General features: G+C 28.9%; 1 protein-coding gene across 4 annotated transcripts in view; it reads left to right on the top strand.

Moving 5' to 3' along the window:
- The first annotated feature begins 1,235 nt into the window (after positions 1-1,235).
- The window catches only part of LOC108567417 (dual 3',5'-cyclic-AMP and -GMP phosphodiesterase 11), a 182,912-nt gene continuing 157,668 nt past the window's right edge, over positions 1,236-26,479 (top strand). The window contains exon 1 of one of the 4 annotated variants that reach the window (XM_017927855.1): positions 1,236-1,668. In XM_017927855.1, the coding sequence (XP_017783344.1) occupies positions 1,647-1,668 (22 nt within the window). In that variant the 5' untranslated portion in view covers positions 1,236-1,646. Of the gene's footprint in view, positions 1,669-8,028; positions 8,390-23,736; positions 23,754-26,479 lie in introns of those variants that run through there. The other 3 variants (XM_017927862.1, XM_017927861.1, XM_017927864.1) reach the window with 3 other exon arrangements.

A 26,479-nucleotide genomic window follows, 5' to 3' on the forward strand; every position in this document is an offset into this window, starting at 1 on the left:
TAATAATTTTGTAATATTCAAGCGATAACATTCTCACGTATCGATCTATTTGTTATAGTTTATCAAATTGTTATTGTATAATAACTAAATCAATATTTATTTTGTTGTTTAATATTACGTAAGTTTCTAGTAAAAATCTATAAAAGTATATGATAATTCAACAATTATTTGTTTTATAATCTATAAGGGATGACAATACAGTCGATTCCGCTTAATTAGGACACCGATTAATCGGGACAACCGCTTTTTAGGGACAAATCCTAAAGAACGGAAACAAAACCGAATTAAGCGAAATCTAGTATTAATAAATTGTTTTTCAATTGTTTATTTAATCTCCATATAAACAGTAGGATTTACAGATACCAGGATTTTTAGAGATGTAATATTTTAACGAACTTTTGTCCTATTTGATCTCCGTTTCGTATTCTGAACACATTTAATAATGAATTGTTTAAAAAAAAATCATAGAAAATTTCTTGTTGAAATTCATTAATTTGTAATCAGTATTAGAACAAATCAAATTTCATCTATATTGCTTTGACACTGGCAAATTGAACTAATTTGAGTCAAAGAACCGAAATATTCAAAATACTTTTTATCAGAAAACTAGAAAATTGTATCGTTAATCTATAAATGTTTATGATAATTCAACAATTATTTGTTTTATAATTTACAAGGGATGACAATACAGTCGATTCCGCTTAATTGGGACACCGATTAATCGGGACAGCCGCTTTTTAGGGACAAATCTTAAAGAACGGAAACAAAACCTAATTGAACTTAGTCCCGATGTGTCCCGATTAAGCGAAATCTAGTATTAATAAATTGTTTTTTCAATTGTTTACTTAATCTCCATAGAAACAGTATGATTTACAGATACCAGGATTTTTAGAGATGCAATAATTTAACACCGGTTATTGTGAATGAATATTCGAGTGAACATGTGATTCTGATCTTTCACTCGACGTATGTGTTTACCTACTCCAGGTCCCATGACTCTTTTCTACCATCCACTCTTATTTTTTTTTTGCAGTTGTTGTTGTTCTCAAGGTTAATGTTCCAAATAACGAGAAAGGTGCTGCGGTTTCGTTCGCAATGGACCAGTTCCGGTGAATCAAATTAGGATGGAGTCAGTATATTGGAGCGGCCGTTGGAGCAACAACAGCAGCTGCAGCAGGAGGAAGAAGAAGAAGAGAAGAGTTGAAGGAGGAAAGCAAAGAAAAACATAAGCAGAGCAGAGTAGTAAACATTAGACACGCGTCCAAAAAAAGCCGCTCTCCAAAATGAACCTCGGACCTCGGGTATGTGGCGTAACTCGATCGGTCAATCCAATCAGTAATTTTATTTCACGGCGAACCGAGCCTGTCGAAGTTCGCGTTCAGTTCAGTTATCAAATCCGCTGATTGGATGTGCTCCACGGAATTGCTTCGCAGAAATACGTCCGACATCCTTGTACCTGCAGACATCGAAAAGAAAAATATAAATTTAAAGAAAAAAAATAACGCAGAAAAAGTGCGCGTGTTACACAGCTACAAATGTGTGTCCAATTATTTGGGATTACCTAGGCATTCGGCGCAGAGTTTCTTCGATTTGTTTTGGTTTTTAAACTTTTGAAGGTAACTCTCATTGTTCCCAATTCTGCAAATATGAAGAGAAATTGTGATAATGGTAATGATTAATCGCAATTTAATACTGAAATTAATACATTCCATCCATAATCGTATTAGTGATTATTAAACCAATCAAAGTAATAACCACTTTCCTTCCTTGAAAAAGCAATAGTTTTAGTATATATTAGAATTATCATATTTGGTCGGCAAAGAAAGTTCTTATTCTGCAAATATGATTTATTTGTTTTATTTATGAATGTTTGCAAAAAAATATCGTTTTGGTATCGATTATAATTATCCTATTGGTAATTAAAACTGTAACTTTTCTTACTTCATTTTAACTCTGTTCCAATTTACGAAATACCACATTTGCTAATGAAGTGTTTAAAACATGGTAGTAAATTTATTTTGAAATATAATTTATTGCTTCTTCGATTCATTTTTAAACTTTAAAAGTAATTTATTTTCCCGCTTGAAGGTTGTTCTCATTCCGCAAATATGCAGGTATGGAGATAAATTGTGATTATGTTAATAATTTTTTTGGTCGCAATTGGATTAAGAAATTAATTCGTTTTATCCATTATAGCAATTCATTTATACTTATAACAATCCTTTTTTTTCTCTAGAAAAAAAAACTCATATTTAGTTAAAATATCAGAATTATCATACAAATAGATGCAACTATACTATTTTTTGTATAGACCTTGAACCACTTTATTTATATCAGTGATCTCTCATTTTTGTTTTCATCTATATTATCTATAGGCAACATTTATTGTCTTGTATATATGGTAAAGTTAGTATTTATTATTTAAAATTATGTCTTAAATTGTTGTTATGAAATATTGTGTTTAGTTATGAGATAATCAAAACAATTTTTCTTATTTCGAATCAATAATAAATGATTTATTGGTTGTCATTCAATTCGTAATAAACACTGCAAATTTGATACAAGTTCATTATAAAAAAAGAGTTATAAACTTGTTTCAAGGTTCAGAAAATTAAACAGTATCAAATGTAGCAAACGTTGTTAACGATCGTAATTCGTCACCCCCGAAAAGCAATTAAAAACATCTGAGGGAAAATCGAAGAAAACAGCCACGTTTTCCCATCTACTTCTTTTTTTCTTACTTTTTCTTTTACTTTACTTACTTTTTCGTCCGGCAGAATTGGAATTTTAGGGCAAACTCCTCAACGAGAGTAATCTTATTAGCTCGGAACTCCACTCTTTGGGATGAATTAGGGTTAAATAGAGACCGACCACTCTTCAGTTTGCGAACTCCAGAAACTAATATGTAACGCTCGAATGCTGTTTACATCCATTGCAAACAAGACAATTCCGTTATGTAATGCTTCAAAGGAAAACGAACTTTTGTCCTATTTGATCTCTGTTTCCCATTCTGAACACATTTAATAATGAATTGTTTAAAAAAAAATCTCATAGAAAATTTCTTGTTGAAAATCATTCATTACAACGATTTGTGCAAATCAATTTCATCTAGTTTGGTTTGACACTGGTAAATTGAACTAATTTGAGTCAAAGAACCGAAATATTCAAAATACTTTTTATAAGAAAACTGTAGTAAATTGTATAGTTAATCTGTTTACAATAATGTTTGTGCAAATTCAATTATAATATCAATTTGTTCGATATTTATTGACCTGTTTTTAATAAATATCTGAAGCAATTTGTGCAAATTGAATCGCTGCAGTAAATCGTCTCGTTTCACTACATTGATTTGATCAAATGCATAACACTTTTGATACAGAAAACATGCATGTAAAAACGTCGTGTGGCGTTAATAAAATGTTAATATTTATAAATTACCGGAGTATTCGCAGCTGCCCGTTTTACATGTTTTCGTAGTTTAAGTGATGTTTGTGCAAACGTAAGATGCACATAAATCTGCATGGCAGTCCGTCATTAATCATGAGGGAAGACGAGTTTTACTGGCATCGTAATTCAATTTGTTCAGGTGAATGCGGATAAACTACCGAACGAACGCAATAAACTTAAGTGTAATCAATTTGAAAATTAAATATATGCAGAGTAGTTGTAGTAGTTGTTGTTGATTTATTCCATTTTATTTGCATTTCCTGTACATTGTACATCAAATTTTGTATATTATTATCGTGGCGCTACGATTTTACTCAATTTATTTTACGACGAAGTTTCGTTGGAATTCTTCGCATTTTCAACGTAAATTCGCCTTTGTTATGAATATTTACTTTAGAAAATTAGTTTGACGCACGTTGTTCCAACTTTACATACAATATTTCCTTATGAATTTATGAAGCAAATTATTCATTTATTTCTATTAATATTTACCTTGTAACACTTTACTTGAACTCTAGATACAATACTTTCTGTTGTAATATTAATATAATTTATTTCTATGCAAAACGAAACTGAAACTGAAGGAAACACCATTTTAATTAACGTATAATGCAATACCTCGTATATGCCGGATAATCGGTTCCTCCAATTGAAGCCGGACTAATCGAGAATAAAGCACAAAAGAAGACTTGACTGTATAGAGAGAAAACATTGATCATTCATTTACAAAAAAATAATAATTTTGTAGTATTTAAAAATTTCTAACCGTACTATGCGAAGTATTGCTGTATTTTCTTATATAATCATAGTTTTTTTAAGTCCTATAATTTTATTCACAATATGTTCATCAATGTGAACGTTGAGTAAATTTAAGATCGCAATGACATTAAATGGATAATCTTTCCCAGAGATAGTTACTATTGTGATGATCATGTCGTCTTGTAGGTTAACTTCAGTAGTATATTGATGCAAGCACTGAGAGGGCTCACAAAGGGCCTGGCTTGAACAGGATTCGAACCGGCGGTCACGAAGTCGTGGGTAGGGCGACTTACCTATTCGGCTATTAGTCGCCCTTAATCATAGTTAAAGCAATTAATTAGAAAAGTTAAACAAAGTTAATTAAATTTTAGATTGTGTTTAAGAAAATTAAAATGTGTTTGACCAAGATATTGTGTTTGATTTTTCAAACTAATAATTGCGATGTAAAGTTTGTATTTGTCTTTGCTGAATTGAAGATTTAGCGCACTTGGATCGCGTTTATCTTAGTTAAATTATTACACAAGGGCAGAATCTGTTGCTGCAGCTGTGTACATCAAAACATCTCCGCTTTGTTTACACTTTACTATTTACAGGATAAAGTTGTATAATACAGCCGGAGGCGATTGCAACTCGAGTCCAGGAGAGTCAGTTTAAGAAAACCCATCCAATTAGGAGTGAATATATTATACTTCTTAAGGAATTAAGTGTATGATCCAAATGTATTTCATACTTAATATGAAACTGTTCTTTTAATCTTATTACAAAACCTCATAACTTAAATCTGTAATTTTTATATGACAACTTTAATTTTTATAAAACTACATTAATTTAGTATACAAGGATTAGTAGACCTGAAATATCTATACTAATACAGTTTTTTTAAATTTCAATAATAGAAATTATAAAAAATATATATTAATTTTTGTTTACTTTTTGTAACTGTTACAACAAATTTTTATATAAATGATTAGAATTTTACACTAAATTTACAAAAACGTAATTTATGTAATAAATAAATAATGTTATTTTACGAATAATCAAAACGTTTGTAGAATTGTTGGAATGGAGCCAAGATTAATTTCGGAATTTGCACGAGCATTAAAATAGATTTAATTCATAATTTATTACTTTATTATTGTGAAGAATTGATAGGTTTTAAATGATGAAATTAACAAAAAAAAATCTATATTTTTACTGATAAATAGAAATATATTAATATTAAATTTGAGAGTTTAAATTCGTTTGAATTCATTGATTTCAAGGTAATTAAAAAATAATTTATTAGTACTTGAGACCATAATGTGGTTAATCTAGGCGTGGCAATTTGAATTTCATTATTGATATCAGAGTAAATAGATAAAAGTTAGGTAACTTTATTCTATTAATTTGTTTTTACTAAACATTCATGAATTAATTGTGTGTTAATTGTTATTTAATTAAAGTAAATATTGTCTTTAATCAATTATTAAGTCTATGTTGACAAAAGATGTGATTTTTTTTATGTCTAAGCTTTTTAATATTCAGGTGTATAACAGATAATACAAATATCAATGCAATAAATTAATATAAAGTACATTTTTTTATCGAACGATCAAAAAACTGATAATTTCAAATTATCGGTAGAAAAATCTCAAGTGCAACAAATTAATATCCTCGAAATTTCAAAGATAACGTATGATAATTATAAAAAAAAAAATTATTGCTACAATACAATTTTTAAAATGAATTATTAGTAAATTTGAATTTATTTAGTAAAGTTTGAAATCGAAATTATAACGAAAATTCAGAGATTCGAAAAGAAAAAGACATAAAATTTAAATTTTAAATTCGAATTATTGATCAAAAAATTGTTGGTTTTATTTACGATTATTCTGATTCTCTGAATTTCATTGAAAATTTAGAGATGATAATGAAAAGAAAGAAAGATAAACAGAAAAAAATGCATGCCTTCAAGAGGAATATAGAAAAAAAAACCTGAGCAATCAGCAGTTACATATCAAGCAATGGGCAACATATTTTGCTTCTCTCGTCATTCCATATGCGTTAACTGTTTCCAGTCTGCTTTTATTGCCAATGCAGCTCTATGTGCTAATTCGTTATTTGTTTTGTTTGCTCGTCGATTTCTCTCGCTCGTTTCGGCCTGCTAAGATATATATGACTCAAAGTCGATGATAAGCTAACCTTACATTACTAATCTTGCATTTTCTCCTGACTTTAACAAATTGAGAAACAACTTTTGTTTTTTCAGAAACAATTGAATTAATGCCAATTTTTGTTAGACCCACTCCTATGTAATTTGTATAAAACTACATCAATTTGGTATAACATTATTAGTAGTTTTTTTAATAATTGGAATTATGAATATATATTTATTTTTATTTACTTTTATAACTGCTAAGATATATATGACTCAATGAGTCGATGATAAGCTAACTCTTCTATTAATAAAAAAGACTAACTACAATTGCATTTAATAAACATGTGTGAAATTGTGAATTTTACACTGTATTTACAATGTTTCGTTATTTAAATTCGATTAATTGGTATATTTTATATTTATTTGCAAGGTTAAAGCATTATTAATTCAATAAAATATATAGTGATAGTAATTGATAAAAATAGATATAGTTTTTGATCTATTCTTTATCTAACAAAAAATGTATTTATTGCCTATTAAGTAAGATTATATCTTTTATGAAATAATATTTTTTTTAAGTGGATTATAGTTATAATTTATTACTTGTTTTAGATTAAATTTAATATAATTTTATTAAGAACTATCAGTAATTACTTTATTAATTAATTAAAGTATTTATTACAAAAATTAGACAAAAGAAACAATAATATATGGCACTGCCTTTTTGAACCTTTACAACCAGATGTATGCAAAAGTTGTGAATACATGTTGCATTCCCCAAATATTCAACTTTCATATACACTATTTGGGTCCATTCTATCCATGATAGTTTTTGAGAAAATAAATAAAATGTGAAGACACTGCTTTTTCATTACTTCATTCTTGAATTATTGCCAAATGGGTGAAACCACAGTAATATTTCAATACATGTTGCATTCCCTAAATATACATTTCATATGCATCCATTGGATCCACTCTATATATTATAGTTTGTTAGAAAATCACTTTTTCCAGAGTTAATTTTTCATTACTTCATTTTTTAACGCAAATTACAGCTAAATGGATAATTGAATACACGTTGTATTTCTTAAATATTTAACTTTCAAATATATCCCTTGATTCCAATCTATCTATTATAGTTTCTGAGATAATCACTAAAATGTGAAGACATACATACTCATCCAAGAGTGTTATTTAATTTTCGTAAGTTATCAAACATCAATAATCCTATAACCTGTGTGGAAGTGACAGGATAGTTCTTCGGTATAAATGTGTAGTGTTAAGACACTTAATCATCTGTCTTGTATTACAAAGTATTGATCAACCATTCAAGCTAGTCATTTTGTTTAACTTCTAAGTAAGCTACAAGTAGATGAAGTAAGGAATGTAAAAGATAGTTGGATAGATATTTTAGTAATGTCCTGTTTGGGTTTAACGTGTTCGAAATCTGCTTTGCAGGATCAGAATACCGGTATGCATAGTTTTTTTTTGCGTGCATTTGTGCGGAATGAGTAGGTGGGAAGCGGCGGCGGAGGAGATTGTTTGCAGGAGTTTGCAGAGGGATATGCAGCAAACGCGTCGGTTATAGACCCAAGAAAATTTCTGCGGAGACGACGGCGCGCTCCGCAGGATCAACAAATTGGTAGTTGGCCGCTGCGAACTGCTGCGAAACGGCAAGAGGCGACGACTACGCAAACCCCAGCAGAGACGGGCGAGAGCTATGCCAATGCAACTCGCCAGCAGGAAAATCATTCTCGTCCGCGAACGCAATCAGCTGTTTGCAGCTCGACAATAATACGCGAGTCTTCTCTCCTCATCTTCTCGTCTATCCGAAACAACCATTCATCTGGTTCCACTTCTTCTGGACCGGTGCGTCGTTTTCTTTGTCGTTGTTGCTGTTGTTGTGTTCCGTTTGTGTGTGGAATATAAAAGACAGGAGAGGACAGGACAACCCCCTCAACTCGGCCCCCCCAGGCCGTCGGCATCTGCGCTCACGTGGATCGGCACGTGCAACTGCCTCGAATTATTTCGTAAAAGACATCTAAGGTTGGTTCAACTTTGCGAACGCATTTGCATTGCTTTTAACTGTAAACTCGCATTTCTCTCCTAACAATATTCCTGTTATCCAATCGCGTCTGACACTAGCAGGCCTCGCATCATTTACATTTTGTTTACCCAAAACGTATTATTTATTCATTTTTTTTTTAAATTGTTTATTGCGCAAGTTGTGCAATTTTCATCATCTAGTCACTAATTACTCATGCAATTGTTTATCCATTTTTCATTCATTCACGCTCCACTAGTTCAGTTAACAATTTTAAAAAGTACTACTCACTTTACCTTTACTATTTCGTATACACACTGATAATTAAACAAAGTAATTAATATTACTTTTACAATTACAATGAATATTTTTTATAGAATAACCATAAAAATATCGCTAAATTTAATTACTGTTTTTAACATTAACACTTTATTTTTTTATCTATCAATTAATTCATTGATAAACAAATATCTTAATATAAAATTTTATTTATTTTAACGTTATATTTCCAATTTATTTTTTTGTTTTATTTTTCTAATTCTTCAATTATTTTCTAAAATCCTTATAAACTTAAATTAAAAAAAGTGTCTACATGTATTTATAACAAAAAATCTTTCATAAGTCATATATTTAAGGTAAAAATACCCACTTTTAGAATATTTTTAATTTTTTTGCGGTTTTTGTGTGTGTAAATTGTAAAAACTATTTTGAATATAGTAATATTAGTTATAAATTTGCATTTTTTAAAATTTTATTTGCAATATTTATTTGATTTTTACTAAACTTTCTTTCATACATAAATTATATACACTTATAGCTATTTGTATATAATTGTATTTAATTATATACTGTCGAAAATGACTATTGGATTTTCCATCTACCAGATGGTAATTTCACCAAATAATTTATTTACAAATTTTTATTTGGGATAAAAGACTAGTATTTTTTTTATTCCCATTTTAAATGTATATGTTTCAATATAAAAAAGATTTAATAATAAAACATCGTATGTTCTTAATACTCTTAATATAGTAAAAAGAAATCAATATAGGTATATATCAAAATATACGCTTCGCTTTTACTTAGGGCTTTCAAATTCAATTTGCTCTACACGTAATTTTATTGGACTCAGATTCAGTAAATTTATATTATCTGATTTTCTTTTCGCGCAGCACTGCTTTTATTCGCGAAAATATTTTCCTTAGCGGATCACTATTTCATAAATCTACCTTAATACTCATCGAAATATTGATGTAAAATCAATCAATGTTCTTTTACACTGCTAGATTTAAATGAGATAATGAACGTTTAACGAGAATAAACTGATGACAGTTTTAAAAAGAAGGAACACACAGTAGTATAGTAATCTATTGAAAGGTAGAAAAACTAAATATTTATTTCTATAAGGATCCTCAATACTTATCAAACTATTGATTTAAAATCCAAATTTATAAATTTTAAAACGTAGACATAGTAGTGACATCAATGTTCTTTTGTCATATCTTCACTGATAGTTTGATTTAAGTGGGAAAAAAATAACGTTTAAGTAGAATAAACTGATGACAATTTTAAAATATGAAACACACTAAAGTGATTTTTAGGCTCTAAATTTTATAGTTTTAAAGGTAAAAAGAATAAATATTTTTGCTGAGCGGATCTTTATTTAATAATTGTACCTTAATACTCATCAACACATTGATTTAAAATCCAAATTTATAAACTTACAATAAAAGTAGATATAGTAGTGACATCAATGTTCTTTTGTCACATCTTCACTGATAGTTTGATTTAAGTAGGAAAAAAAATAACTTTTAGTAGAATAAACTGATGATAATTTTAAAAGAAGAAACACAGTAGTGATCTAAATTGTATAGTTTTAAAGGTAAAAATACTAAATATTTTTGCTTAGTGGATCAATTGTACCTTAATTTTCATCAAAATATTGATTTAAAGTCAAAATTTATAAACTTAAAATAAAAAGTAGAAATAGTAGTGATAACAATGTTCTTTCTTCACGTGTGTACACTGATAGTTTGATTTAAATGGAAATAAAATGATGAACGTTTAAGAAGAAAACAAACTGATGATAGTTTCAAAAGAAAGAACCCAAAATAGTAACATATACGCTCTAAAGTTTATAGTTTTAAAGGTAGAAAGACTAAATATTTTCCTGAGCGGATCACTATTTAATAAATCTTAATACTCATCAAAATATTGATTTAAAATCCAAATTTATAAACTAAAAAAGTATACATAGCAGTGACATGAAGGTTTTTGTCACGTGTACATTGATAGTTTGATTTAAAGGAAAAAATGATTAAAGTTTTAGTAGAAAAAAAGTTGAAAAAAAGGAACACAAAATAGTAAATTTAAGAGTCTTAAAGGTATAAAGAAGGTTATAAAACTGTTACAAAGACGTTTTTTATATTGTTGTCTTTACTTAATTTTGCAACTTAAAAACACAATAATTATCCTAAATTTGAGGCATAATACAATACATTATGATCGAATAAAAATTAATAAAATTGTGCAACATAATTATTTAAACTTTTCCACGTTAGCTTTGGAACTATCTACGATGTAACTTGCATATTGCTATAATTAAACTATTAATTATTGTCTTAATATGTACACAACCTTGTGCAATAATTACTATAAGTTAGAAAAAAAATATGTGCAATAGTTTATAATTAAAATAATTACAGCTCGTTATTTATTATTACTTATATTTCTAATTTACTTTACAAATATACATACAATAATTTTACATTTCTTGAAATAAATTTAATTGCTTATAAAAGTTAAACAATTGAACCGATGACCAATGTTTTTCGAAATATACTTTTCTCTAAATAAAATTGAAAAACAAATAATTTAATTGCTTATAAAAGTTAAATAATTGAACGGGTGACCAATATTTAGCGCAAACGTTTCTCCACATAAATTTATAATAAAAATAATGCAATTGCTTATGAAAGTTAAATAACTGAACGGGTGACCAATATTTTTCGCATTTTACGTTTCTCTTATGAAAGTTAAGCAATTGGACGGGTGATCAATAGTTAGCGCAATTTACGTTTCTTCAAATCAATTTATAATAAAAATAATGCAATTCCTTATGAAAGTTAAATAACTGAACGGGTGACCAATATTTAGCGCAATTTAGGTTTCTCCAAATAAATTTATAATAAAAATAATGCAATTGCTTATGAAAGTTAAATAACTGAACGGTTGACCAATATTTTTCGTAAACTACGTTTCTCTTATGAAAGTTAAGCAATTGAACGGGTGATCAATATCAATATCAATTTCATTGTCTGCTGCTTTAGCACTATTATATAATAGAAAATCAATAATTAGTTGTTGAATTTTGGAACTGATGGAAATCCTGTTATCGCAATTTCGAGTTAATTAATACATCCACAATTGTGGAAATAATTCGTTAATGAGTTTCCGCGTTTCCTTTTCGTTTTACAGCAGCATAATTACTATAATCAACAAAAAAAAAGAAACATTATTTTTATTTATATTAACAATTCACTAGCACACTAATAAATACTCAATATTTACACGTTTTTTTTAAATAAACATTTACAAAAAAATTGTTAATAATTTATTGCTTATTTCATAATAAATTGTCATCAAACACGTAAAGCACACACGATTAATCATACTCAATATTGATGTTAATAATTTTGGGTACGCGAATATCTATATTTTTTCGTACATATTCTAAGGTCATTGGGTCATCAATGTATTCACGATAATTCTCTCAGCATTTGCGTAACATAATAAAAATGTAATGTCGAATGAAACAAAGCGTAATTAAACAGCAATTGCACACGACTCAAGGTTTTAATTACAGTGTAAAATGCCAGATGAGAAATTAAACATTCCCTTTGTGCGGTTTTTCTCTGTGTGTCTCTCTTCAATCTATGTCTCTGGCAATATTAATAATCATGATTATTATAATTAAATTACGCGTCGAGATGTGATTTAAAACGCTCAATCGGGTCGGGTCTCTTTGTGCTCAGATACTTTAACGACTCTCTCTCTCTCTCTCCCTTAAGCCAGTTAAATTTTAATTGAATAATTACCTAATTAAGCGCACTTATTGACAGCGAAAGACGCGATGCCGCAGGAGCAGGAAGGTTATAATTCATTGTAAAGTCTTCTTATTTATCGCTCAGTTAATGACGAGAAGAAAGTACCGAGTTAATATTTTAATCTCCGATTATTAAGTTTACTTTTTACCAAATTTAATTACTTTCGAAAAACGACAAAAAAACGTTGTTAAAAGTGACTTTCTCAATTTGTTCTGTATATATATAAAAACTGTTAGTGTATCAATAAAAAATATTGTTGGAAGACTAAAAATGTTTGGTAATTCAAATTAATACATAAGTTTTACAATGAATTGTATACAATTTCAGATATTTACTAATTTTATTGATCAAATTTATATTTCAAATATTTAGTTTTAATATTGAATTATTCAAGTGAAATATTTCATTATTTTCACTTTACGAAGCAGCTATTATATGGATTAACTAGACAAAGTTAAGAATAGTCAAGTATTATTGTAATAGATATTTTATGAAATAACTAGTTATTTCATTAACTATTGTTTTAACTGTAAAATGTACACATTTTAAACCAAAAACATCACGAGAAGAAAGTACCGAATTCATATTTCAATCTTCGAATGTTATGTTTACGTTTTACCAAATTTAATCACTTTCAAGAAACAACAAAAAAATCGTTGTTAAAAGTGGCTTTCTCATTTTTTTGTACAATTACAAATACTCTTTGTAATTTTTTTATATTCATTAAAAACATATTGGAAGACAAATTTTGATAATTGAAATTAATAAATACGTTTTAGAATTAATTATATACAATTTCATTATTTTCACTTTGCGAAGCTGTTATTACATGAATTAACTAGATAAAGTAATGAATAGTCAAATATAATTATAATAGATAACTAGTTATTTCATTAAATATAGTTTTAACTATAAAATATATACATTTGAGTATAAGAAAAATCATGATTGATTTTTAATTTGTAATAAAAATGTAATAAATATAATTTATTGCGAAACCATGAAACCTTGCAAATAAAATTTCTAATAGTAAAATTTACAACTTTTATTTTCTAGTTCAAAGATAGTGTAATAATCGTAAAGATCTGTTATCTATGCCAAAATAAATATAGATCAAAGATAGTGAGTGAATTCAAACGTTTTGAGTTTCAAAATGTACGTGGAAACAATAAAAATTAAACTATTACAATTTTTGGCATTAAAATTTGGAAAGTTGTCAAAAGTGAAAAAATGATAATATCCTGTCTTACAATTTGGACTTCTTTCAATTTGGTACTGCCAAAACACCTTAATTTGATTTTCTCAGTAATATTTCACTTTTCGAGAAAAAAAATATAACACTGAGAATTTCTTATCGCAATTTGTTACTTCAAGTGTGTATTTTGTAATCAATGTAATATCTACAATATTTGTATTAGTTAAAATGTAAATGATTCATAAAGTTATTATCATTTTTTTTGCCTCAAGATTGAAAATGGTTTAAGCAATAAATAAATGTACTAAATCTGTACAAAAACGTATGAGTTTTGGATTAACAATGATTTAGTTTAACTAAAATTTACTTTAGTTTAATTGAGCTTCGTTTTTTAATGAATCATAAGAATCGAATTTAAATAAATTTTACACCTCACTTAATAAGTTTGTAGGATAACATATAGGTGGCGCCTATATCGACAAATTCATATGATTTTTAGGAAGTACCAACCTTCAGACGACGCCTATCAAAATTGACATGACAATCTGACGTTTAGTTACAGTGGTTTTACTAACACTACTTTTCTAATTTTCAAAACAATGGAAAAAATTCTGAATTTCGTGTGTTGATAAAACATTGCTTTTTGATGGGAAAAAATACCGTTCAAGCAAAGCAATGGCTTGGTCATACAGACATAATTGTTGATCGCTCACATTCGGCAATTATTGCAGAAAACTTAAAAATAGTCCACAAAATGTTTTTTGCCGATTGTAAATTGAAGTTGTGTGAGATAGCTAACGCCCTGAAGAAGTATCACTGTAATCAGAAGTCACTGTATTCACCATTTTACATGTACATTTGATCATGAGAAAGTTCTGTTCGAAATGGATACCGCGTTTAAGGTCAAATTGGACAAAAAAAAAACAACGAATTGATGATTGCGAGCGCTGTTTAGAACTGTTCAAGCGAAATAAAAAGGATTTTTTCATAAGGATGAAACCTGGATTCACCACTACACTCCAGAGTCAAATCGGTCGTCAGCTGAGTGGACAGCAAAGGGTGAAAGCCAAATTTTGAGGCTAAAGATAAATTGTTCTACAAGAAAGATACCGAAATGGTAGAGAAGCGTTAGAATGAATGTATCACTCTTGAAGGAGACTATGTTGAATGTTGGCTAAAAAATATTATTTTATTAGTAATCCTACGAACTTTTTGTCTGAAAATATATGAAAGAAAATTACATTATAATCAAAATAAAGTTTTTGAAAAATATAAAAATTGTAGTAATTCATTTTTTTTTATAGAAATGTTGATCTGATCCATATTAAATGTACAAAATATTAGCATTTTATATTACTCATTACTCAAATAAATATATACCTAAACTACTAGTAAAAAGTTATTATATAAATTCTATTTACAAGTCAGTAATCTTACAAGTTAGTTAACTACTTAAAATGCAAATAAACAGAGATTTAGTACAAACAAAATACATTTTTCTTTAGAAAGATGTTCATATAACTATTATCTACGCTTATAGTGTTTTGGAAAGTAGGAAACAGGATTTAGTATTGATTTCTGCGAACCCCTCAGACAGTTTTGCAACGGCTGGAGCGGCCCTACGTGGCTCTTTTGAATAGGTCACCGGGCATCAACCCCCATATTTCTACGTTTAGCACAACCAATAACTTCATATTGATTAAATTTATAAAGAAATTCCATCCTGTCTACATTTATTACCGTTATTATACTATTATAATTTATACTTATTAAAGTAATTTATATAATATTTATTACAACCATATTTCAAACTTTGTAATTAAAAAAGAAAGAGAAAAATTGTAGAATTTAATAAATTCTCCTCTTGGATAATTTATATCATTAATAAGATCAAAAGACTCCAGACTAGACATAAAAAAAATGTTGTATGATACAATACAAATTGTCTGATTGGAAAAACAAAGAGATTTTTCGGTTGGTTTGCGATGGGAATCGCATCCGTCTGTACAGCTGTGTTCATCCGATTTGAGTCCCTTCTCTATTGACACTCATCTCTTTGAGCACGTTTCAAATCTCATATTCTGCGCTTTCACAAGACTGTATATGTATATAGGAGGGCAACGTCACTTATCATATTATATGTCTGAAGTCGTACGTTCTTATAGATCTTCAAACAAAATTGTAAATATGAAATCTTTATGCTGATGTTTATACAAATGTATAAACAGAGCTTTGACCTATAGGTCCCGACTCACTATTGTTTAATGACAGCTGTCATTTTACGTCAAAAATTTTGACATTTAACTGTAATATATAGAGCAAAATAACAAGTTTTTGTAATTGTAGCTTCGGGAATGTCCATAAAATTGTCCACAAATGTTCACGTGTTGTAAATTATCCTCGCATGCATATTTATATAATTTAGGCACGTGTGAAATATGAGAATGGCGCAGTGCTTTTGACACGAAGTCTCATCATTGGTAATTATTGCGTATGTGTGTGTGTATATTATGTGCGCGCTGCAAGCGATTCGGAAACTGCGAAAACGCCAATTATCGTTTTCATAATTTTCCATAAATGAATAACAATTCGTTAGATTTCTAATAGATACGCATCCATTTTGACCTGTCCAAAATATCAATTATTTATTTATAGGAATTGATATGTGAACAGTTAATATTAACATCTGAAATGGCTTTAGGGAATTGTTGTTTAAAATGAGGGCATTTATGCACAAATTCTAATTGAATTGTTAGAATATGCAATCAATCACAGAAATGTACAAATGGAAGTTGTTGTACTCTTTCGAACGCTTTCCCATATACTTCTATATTTGTAATAATTTTCTCTTTGTAACATACATTTTTTATTAATATTGTTTCTTTTTTCAAATATATTAAAAATAGGTGTCAAATTTACTTAAGGACTATCACCAATTCAAATAAAACTTTGCTTAAACTACCTTGAATTACTAGATAATAAAAAAGTGGATATTTACACATATTGTTGTCAAGTTCGTAGAAATTCTTACCCATTCAAATAAAATGTTGTTTAATTATCTTGAATTTACTAGAAGATGAAAAAAAAGTATAGATTGAAAGAACAAATGACAAATCATCACGATCAAACGATTCATATTTTTTTAAAACTTTATTCTTGTCAAATACTTAACGACTATCATTAATTTAAGTATAACTTAACTATTTTGAATGATCTAGGACAGTGATTCCCAAAGTGGTCTATATCGACCCCCAGGGGGTCTACGTCAGCGAAAAAAAATTTGGGGTCCATGAAATGAAAATGGGGGTTCACGATAGTAGATCTCAACATACACTGATAGTACCTATTTACTTACATTATACTATCTTATGATATAAAGACATATACATTATTTATAAAAGTACATATGAAGTAAAAAAAAAATATATATGCTTATATAATTGTGTAGGTTGTAGGATGTAGGCATTCGCTTTGTGGTCGCAATACATTTTGAACTTGTAAAAACTTGCACATAATGATATACTAGTATCATCTTATTACAAGCATACGCGTAGTCTCAGAGCAAAGATCTTAATAATTATAAAGATGTCCCAATATAAATGATAAATTTACAAAAAGTCAATATCAGGTAAACCAAAAAAACCAAAACCGAAAAACATGACAAGTCTACGACACAAAAAAGTTTGGGAACCTCTGATCTAGGAGATAGAAAACAGAATATTTTGAAAATATCATTGAAAAATCCATGATGAACGTTGCAGTCATTATTTTTAATTTTGTTGCTCTTGTCAAAAATTGGTGTCAAATTAACTTAACGACTATCACCAATTAAAATAATACGTAGCTTAACTAACTTGATTGAACTAGGTGAAAACTAGTATATTTTCAAAATACGTTGCATTATTTTGAAATTTTGTTGTTCTTGTCAAATAAGTCAAATACTTAATAACTGCTTAACTACATTGATAAAACTAGAAGACACAAAAAGGTTATTTTCAAAATATTCCCATATTTTATGTTATTATGTTATTTGTACAAATTTTGTTAAATATATACTTTTTTTAATGTTGTTTCTCTTGTGAAATATTTCTAATATTGGTGTCAATTTCGTAATGACTATCACCAATTCAAATAAAATTTGCTTAAACTACCTTGAATTAACTAGATAATGAAAAACTAGATATTTCTAAATATTAATTACAAATCCGTGACAAACGTTGCAAACATTTTTGTAAATTGTCAAATATTGACATATTGTTGTCAAGTTCGTAGAAATTCTTACCTATTCAATTAAAATGTTGCTTAACTACCTTCTATGAACTAGAATATAACACAACAGTATAGTTTCAAAAAAATAATGACAAATCCATGACAAACTTTTTAAATTTCTTTTAAACTTTATTACACTTGTTAAATGCTTAACGATTTAATCACTAATTTAAGTATAACTTAACTACTTTGATTGAACTAGGAGATGGAAAACAGAATATTTTCAAAATATTATTGATAAATCCATAATAAACGTTGCAATTAATTATTTTTTATTTTTTTTGTTCTTCTCAAATATTGATGTGAAATTCTCTTAACGATTATCACCAATTCAAATTAAGTTTAAGTTTAACTACCTTGAATGAACTAGAAGGCGAAAAACAAGATATTTGCAAATGTTAATGACAAATCCATAACAAACGTTGGAAATATTTTTGTAAAATGTCAAATTTTGACATATATTGTTGTCAAATTAAAAAAGATTCTTACCGATGAACAAAAATTATAGTTTGAAAAAATTATTGACAAATCTACATTTTTTTTTTAATTTTGTTCCTTTTGTCAAATATGACAAATATTTAATGACTATCACCAATTCAAATGAAACATTACTTAAATAGCTTAAATGAACTAAAAGATGAAGAAACATGATATTTTCAAATGATTAATGACTAATCTATAACAAACGTTGAATTATGTTATTCTTGTCAAATAAGTCATTTTTTTGTCAAATACTTAGCGACTATCACCAATTCAAATTAAACATAGTTTAACTACCTTAAGTAAACTAGATGACGAAAAAATCATACTTTCATAATATTAATGACAAACGTTGCTTAACTATCTTAAAATTTAAATTCATTAATAATATTTGTATGTAATATTAAATGTAATTTCATAATTTACTTCATGTATCATTTGCTCAAATAACCTTTTCCTTTCTACGCTCAGTCTCTTTGTCTCCTTAATTGTTGTGCAATTTTTTTTTCATTCCCTGAGCGAAACGAGGAAAAGGTAAATACGCTTCTGTGCACGTCATTTAATCTTTTCGTAATTGTGCAACACCGAATGTTGTGCAACAATTTTATTACCGTTTTCCATTCCACCGCATCTCATATTGTACAGACTTAGAATTATTCTACTGTTCTTATACAGTAATATAATCAAAGTTTTGTTAATATATAACAGACGTATATTTCTTCTGATATTACTTTTCAATTTCATCCAATTTTAGATGATTTTGATAGTAGAAATAAAAGTATATAACAATTGAAATCCTAATATGTTGTAAAATTTGTTTGTCAATAGATCTAACTTATATGTAAATATAATCTGGTTGTAAATGAATTTATGTTACAACTTGTATAATAACTTAACACAGTTAATTCATGATAATGATCATAACGAATAGAAATACAGAACAAAAAAAGAGCAAGTACAGGTATGGTAATGAAGAGTGACAGTGTTCCATTGGGCCTCGATCTAGGTGAGAATGAATAGGTCTGCTTTGCATTCAGCTTTCCACTAAATTAATTGAGCCGCGTCTCGGCTAATGAAAATTAGCGCTAAGACAGTTGACGCTAATGGAAACATTGAAGTATTAAAATCAGGTTAAAACCAAAATTATGTGAATGAAATCCCCATAGAGTGTAAGAAACTTGAGGCGATGATGTGTTCGAACAGCACGTGATTTACATGGTCGTAAATCGCGATTAGTACTCAACGTATTGTTGTTTATGGCCTCCGACCGATTCCAAGAAACCATTGTCATTCGCAAGGTGCGAATTGCTTTGATCCTCGCGGAAACAGCAATTATTCTTCTGTCAAAAACGTCCCTTCGAAATGCCTCTCAATACCACCTACAACACCAGACAAATTGCGAAAGAAAGCGACGCTTCGAAACTGTTTGCAATCAAAGCACACCCACGATGACGGCGGTGCCGTTAAATGGGCCCGTCCCGACGATATTCCAATTCCATCGCACGCAATTGGTGCAAACAAACAAACAAACAACAAATAAACAAACAAACGAATCCGTGCAACGTGCAGTATCGATTATTTGCGCAAAAACGGGTACGGCGAATTAATTTCATGCAAATAAAACGTGCCGGATCGAGCTTATCCAGGCTTTGGTCTATCGATTCTAGTTAATATTTACATTTTTACCCTAAATAGAAATGGAATTTTTGTTACATATTTTTGGATTTTACACAGCTCAATATTTACATTGGCAAGTGGCAGGAAATTACGACGACTTCTCTATGAATCGCCGTGCGGCCAACATATTTTTACGCACACGAAAATATTTTGGATACATCGTTAATAATAACCAAATACGACGTTACGTAATTTCGGTATAATTAGAAATGCATATCGATTTGGGGAATGTTTTGTAATTAATGTTTCGAACACATCCACGAGGCAAGTGATTAGCAATTAAAATCTTGCGAGTAATTATTAATCGAGCTCTTAATCTTACGTGATTACCTAATCAAGTTGCGTTCGAACAGTAGCTTTTAGGTTTTAAGCACTTCTAAATAAAAATATCCTAAACTCAATATATGGATAATACCGTTGTCTAAACTTTAAATGCAACTTAGTCATAACTTGATAACTTTTCACACAGATTAAGTCAATGATGGGTTTAGATCAGAGGTTCCCAAACTTTTTTGTGTCGTAGACCCCTTGCCATGTTTTTCGGGTTTGGGTAGACACCCTACTTACCTGATTTTTTGTAAATTTATTATATATATTGGGACATCTTTATAATTATTAAGATCTTTGCTCTGAGACTGCGCGTATGCTTGTAACAAGATGATACTGGTATATCATTATGTGCAGGTTTTTACAAGATCAAAATGTATTGCTTTTTTTACTTCATAGGTACTTTTATAAATAATGTATATGTCTTTATATTATAAGATAGTATAATATAAGTAAATAGGTACTATCAGTGTATGTTGAGATCCACTATCGTGGACCCCCATTTTCATTTCATGGACCCCAAATTTTTTCGCTGACGTAGACCCCTTGCAGGTTGTCATAGACCCCTGGGGGTCGATATAGACCACTTTGGGAATCTCTGGTTTAGATAGCTAGCCAACCTAACATAGTTGGCTAACTAACTTAACCCTACCTTGACTTAATATGTCCGATCTTACATTCAATCTAACCAACCTTCTAATATAGTTAAGAAATAACTGCAAAAACTTAAGCCCACATAGATCTTCAAATGTATACTTAAACTTGTAAATTTGTAAATCCCAAGCAATAAAGATTCTTTAAACTACAAACTAAAAATAACATATCTTGATTTATTATATTGTAAACAAGTTAACCTATATAACCTAACATGACTTAATTATTCTACTCTTACATTTAACTTAACCAATCCTCTAACATAGTATACCAATAGCTATTAACTTATATACTTAATGTATCATAATCAAGTCAATTTACATAACCTAATTTAACTCTTTACGGAGAATTTTCAAGATTGTATTTCTGTACCACAGTTGGCGGATATATCCGCCAATCGTCCGCTCTAACATAATCTCCAATATAATATGTCAATAAATTTTCACTTGTTTAAACTAACTTGATATGTTATATAGTAAAGTATCTTTGATATTTCTACATTTAATTAAAATTATATAATGCAATTATAAATAAATTGACTACACAGAAATTGATGAAGTTAAGATTTTAGAATATAAAAAATATAAAAGATGTATTCTCAAAGTTTTTGTACTAAAATTAATGGTTTGCGTGTGAACTGGAAGGAAATTGGATGCTCGCAGTATCGATCAGAATCGAAAACCTGTGAGATACGATAATCCTGGCTAGAAATTCTAACCGCATTCATTAATTTAATTGGCTCGTAAATCATCGTTATTAAAATGTTGCGATTTACACTCAATTAGTCGACCATTAGGTCAGAACGAATTGCAATTAATAAGGAAAATGTTGCCGACGGCGATATTCATTAACTCATTATTACTGATCTGCAAATCCATATTGAACGAATTAATTTCTTGTTTTATATTCCAAGAATTTTATTTCTACTGTATAACAAACGGTAATAACACAGGTACAAATAATTTACTTACTTGCAATTAAACATTAAGCGTTACTTGTGCAATGAAGTTACGCAATTTCTGTAATGAAATAATTTAAAACTAAAATAATTCAAATAAAAATTTAGACAAGACATAGAGTAAAATATGCAGCTTCTTTTGTTGTTCTTCGTCGGTGTTATTTTTTTTATCTTGTCGTCTAGACACGAACCAGAATTTTCTACACATCTTTTTTCAGAACTTTTTAAGAATTATGCGTTTTGATATTAAACTATTATTTTACAATTTATGAAATCAATGAAATCTAAGAACTAAAACTTCTTAAATAGCAAAAGTCAAAGTTTATACCAGTATTTTTTGTTTACTACAGTAAATATAATTGGAAAATGATTTCCATCGCAATTCCTTTGTTGTCTTTCTAAAAACATCCAACTCAATCAGAACGTACGGTTTTGTTTGTTTATGAATCAAGTTGGCCGGCATCCAAGAACTAAAAACAAAGCCGAAAAGAAGAAAAATAATAAGAAGAGCAGCAAATCAACTTTTCAGGACAGCATAAATCTAGTGTGTTTTCGAATGCACGTGACCGAGTATTATGAATTACATGGTTTATTACGTTTCCATAATGATGTCTAGACTAGATTTTCCTGCTGAATATTTATTTTATTTTTTTCAAATTAAAAACATGTGGTTCTTGGAATCCGCATAAACACGGGCATTTTCCTCCACTTTTAATCCTGCGGCGCGTGCAAAGTTTCTCGAAACTGCGACTGTTATGCGAACCTACCGCAACTCCATATTAATTAAGCGCTTGCCAAGTGCAGAATCTCTATAAATAAACATTCGTAGGACACTTTGCCAGGACAGATTTATCGGTGGAAATTGAACGTTGCGTGCGCAAAAATCCGAAACGTTCCTCATTTAAATAAAACTATTAATAGAAATAACAAAACAAAACAAAAATAATAAATAAACAAACAGAAGGAACATCATTGACATTGACCCTGAAGGTCAATCCTGGATGCAGCAGAAGAGAAATAAATAAACAGCAGGAAATGAATTGAAGAACGCAGCACGCGATTAACGCTCGTGCGTAAACAATCAAACGGGGCAATCATTCGATTGAACTCGTTATTGTCCTCATCTTCATCCTTTGCTTGCTTGCGCTTCGGGCGTTATGTAACTTCGGTGCATCCGCGTCACAATCTCGAAAATTGACTTACACAACAGGCGAATCAATAAAAGTAAATTGTTTTCGAACACACGAGATCTCGTGTCTAGAATGCGAATTGGCGCCAAATAATTGCACACATATTAACTGCCATTGCACGACAGTAAAATTTTCCTTTAATTAAAGTTAACTTAACAGGCGCTTTTGATGTGTGATGCAGCGAATTCATTATTTGAGTCTCTGGTAATGTAACGACTTTGGATCAAAGTGGTTTTACATTACATGAGGAACTGTTTTCGGCATTTCATTTCATTACATCGGATTTCCCTGGTTGCGTTTAACCATAAACCATTTACAGCACGTCACAGAGTCGCCTGCGTCATGACCTTGTATGTGCGAACATTATTTGTGATATGCAATTCTGACATATCGTTGCAATAAAATTGACATACACTTGTTTTTGCCTTCCGTCAGAATCCACAGTTGATTATAAAACTCATTTATGTACACTTCACTAAAGTTGATTTGATCCGAATCATCAGTCCCAATGTACGTATACGTTGACCTTTCGATTACAGACAAACATAATAGCATATAATTTGCAATTACAATAATCATCATTATCTACAATAACATACACAACAAATTTAACTAATCATTTATACTTATTATGTTAACATCTTACTAAAAAAATAAGTTGTCTGTTTTGCTATTTAATTCTAGAATATATTATTGACAAATATTATTGGAGGTTTAAGGCAAAAAAGCAAACTCTTGAAAACTGATCATGAAAACCGTAAAAATATCACTTTTTCCTTAAATTTTATTGTATAACTTGAAAACTGCAAATGTTATAAAAATGATTAAAATTAATGTCAAACCTATAGTTAAATCCAATTTATTTATGATTGCTTATCTATGAAACAATATTTAAATATTAAATTTCAAGATTTTATTAAATTACTCGAAAACTACAAATGTTATAATAATAATTGAATATCCAAATAAAACATAAAAGTTTAGAGTTTATTTCGTTTATATCTGATTGTCACTACGATTTACAGTTTTCTTATAATTTAATCTTAAATTTCAATTAATCAAATATTTGATCTGAAAATGCTCAGTCCTTAGATTTTATTTAATTACTCAGAAACCACAAAAGATATAATCGTACTATTGAAATATGCAAATAAAAGCTAATGTTATAGGTTTTAATTTAATTATACCCGTTTAATTAGAAGATATACAGTTTTTTTTATAATTATATATTTCATTTGAAAAAGTAAAAAAAAATACTCGAAAACCACCAAAGATATATTAATGAACAAATAGGCAAATTAAAGCTAAAATTATTGAGTTTCATTTGCTGACACTTAATTTTTAGCTAAACTCTTAGATTTTCTGAAGACAACAATAAATATGTAATATGAATAAACTAACATTATAAAGTTAAATTTTAATTATTATAAGTAAATTATACATAATTACATAACTAAAATCTAATTTGATTTTAGTATTAAGTTATATTTATAACAGTTTATTTTCTTTTCGATACTTCAAGTTTACGTGTAACATTTTGTTGAAGAGATTCTTAAACTTAATTTAAACTTCTCGTGAAGAATTATAAAGTTAAAATTTGCTGAAACTTGATATTATAAATAAATTGTACATAATAAAATAACTAAAATCCAATTTTATTTTAGTATTAAGTTATATTTATAACAATTTATTTTCTTTTTTGATACTTCCAAGTTTACGTGTAACATCTTGTAGAAGAGATTCCTAAACTTAATTTAAACTTTGCTCTTTCTTCTCCTGTGGCTTTCCGGTATTACTTTGTTATCGAGGCTAAGTTATAACATTCAAGAGAAATAATTTTAATTAAGTTAATTTGAATCAGCCCATGAATCTAAAATGAGTTGAAAACCCAATAAGTAAATATACCATAAAAAAACAAACCAATTTAAAAAGCTTCAGGAGAAAAGAAAAACTGGAATTCATTTAATGATCCTTTTAACGTATATAAATGCAAATCGCACCAAACAAAACAAAAGAAGCGGTGAAGAGATGACAGCGAAGCCTTCTTTAATGGATAATCGATAATCCTTTGAATTCATTTGATATTTGGGTCAGACGAGAGTCCATCCCATTTTCATTAAGCTTAATTTTCTGCTCGATTAATTAAACGAGGAAACGCAAGTTAAAAAATAAAGGATTGTTAGAAATTTTATTATGCAATTATTCGTGTCCGAACACAATGGACGATAAACTTATTTATTTGTTTAATTATTTCTCTATTTTTTTTATTGCCATGGTTTTATTTCTGCGAAGCCATAAATTTCCTTTATGGTTCGTTGTGTATCTGTCGAATGATTATTTGCAATAAATTGCACATTTCAACCGTATAATAATGAACGAGGAACGAACCGAGCGATTCGTATCTGAAACACAATTACGAACGAAAGTCGTAGTAGCATTAGAATCAGTCGGAATAGTGGATACGATCATTTATTTATGAAATTTATTTAATCGTTGGTTAGTAGTTTAGTGGAAAGTTATAGAGATTTTTTTGTTCATTTCAAGGTCATTTGGATTTGCTTTGTTAAAATGTTAAATTTACTTTAAAATTTTCAAATCTAATAAGCATAAAAAAATAGTAATGATGAGGAAATCATTTGGTTTTATTAGATAATTGGTATAAATCATAGGCGTCTCTTTAAAATTTACAAAAAAAAAATAAGGTGGATTGCTTCTAAATATTAATTATAGCAATACCTCATCAGTGTCAATCGAAATTCCGATAACCGAAATTTCGACATTCGAAATTCGGACAGTATTAAAATCTCGACAACCATAATCCCAACATTATCAAAATCCTGACAATCATAATCCATAATAGACGAGATTTTGATTATATCTTATTGTTAAGGTTATGAATAAGTCTACCAAGTTTGTGGATTTAAGATGGCGGTTTATTACTACCTTTTAGACATCGCTTACAACTATAGTTAATAAAATTCTTAAGTAACACTCCATTCAACTACTAGTTTAATATTCTAATAATAATGTTACTTATGTAATAATGCTGTTCTCCATGCCTAACACCTCCGATCTAAGCTTCTTCGCCAACTTCATGGTGTACCACCTTTCACAACCGCTGTTGCACTCAAACAGATACTATCAGGAATTTGTTACTGTCGGGATATTGATACTGTCCGGATTATGGTCCAGATTTTGATACTGTCGGGATTTTGAATTCGATTGTCGAGATTTAG

Source organism: Nicrophorus vespilloides, unplaced genomic scaffold (assembly GCF_001412225.1).
Source record: "Nicrophorus vespilloides isolate i.1.1-1 unplaced genomic scaffold, Nicve_v1.0, whole genome shotgun sequence".
NCBI lineage: Eukaryota > Metazoa > Arthropoda > Insecta > Coleoptera > Silphidae > Nicrophorus > Nicrophorus vespilloides.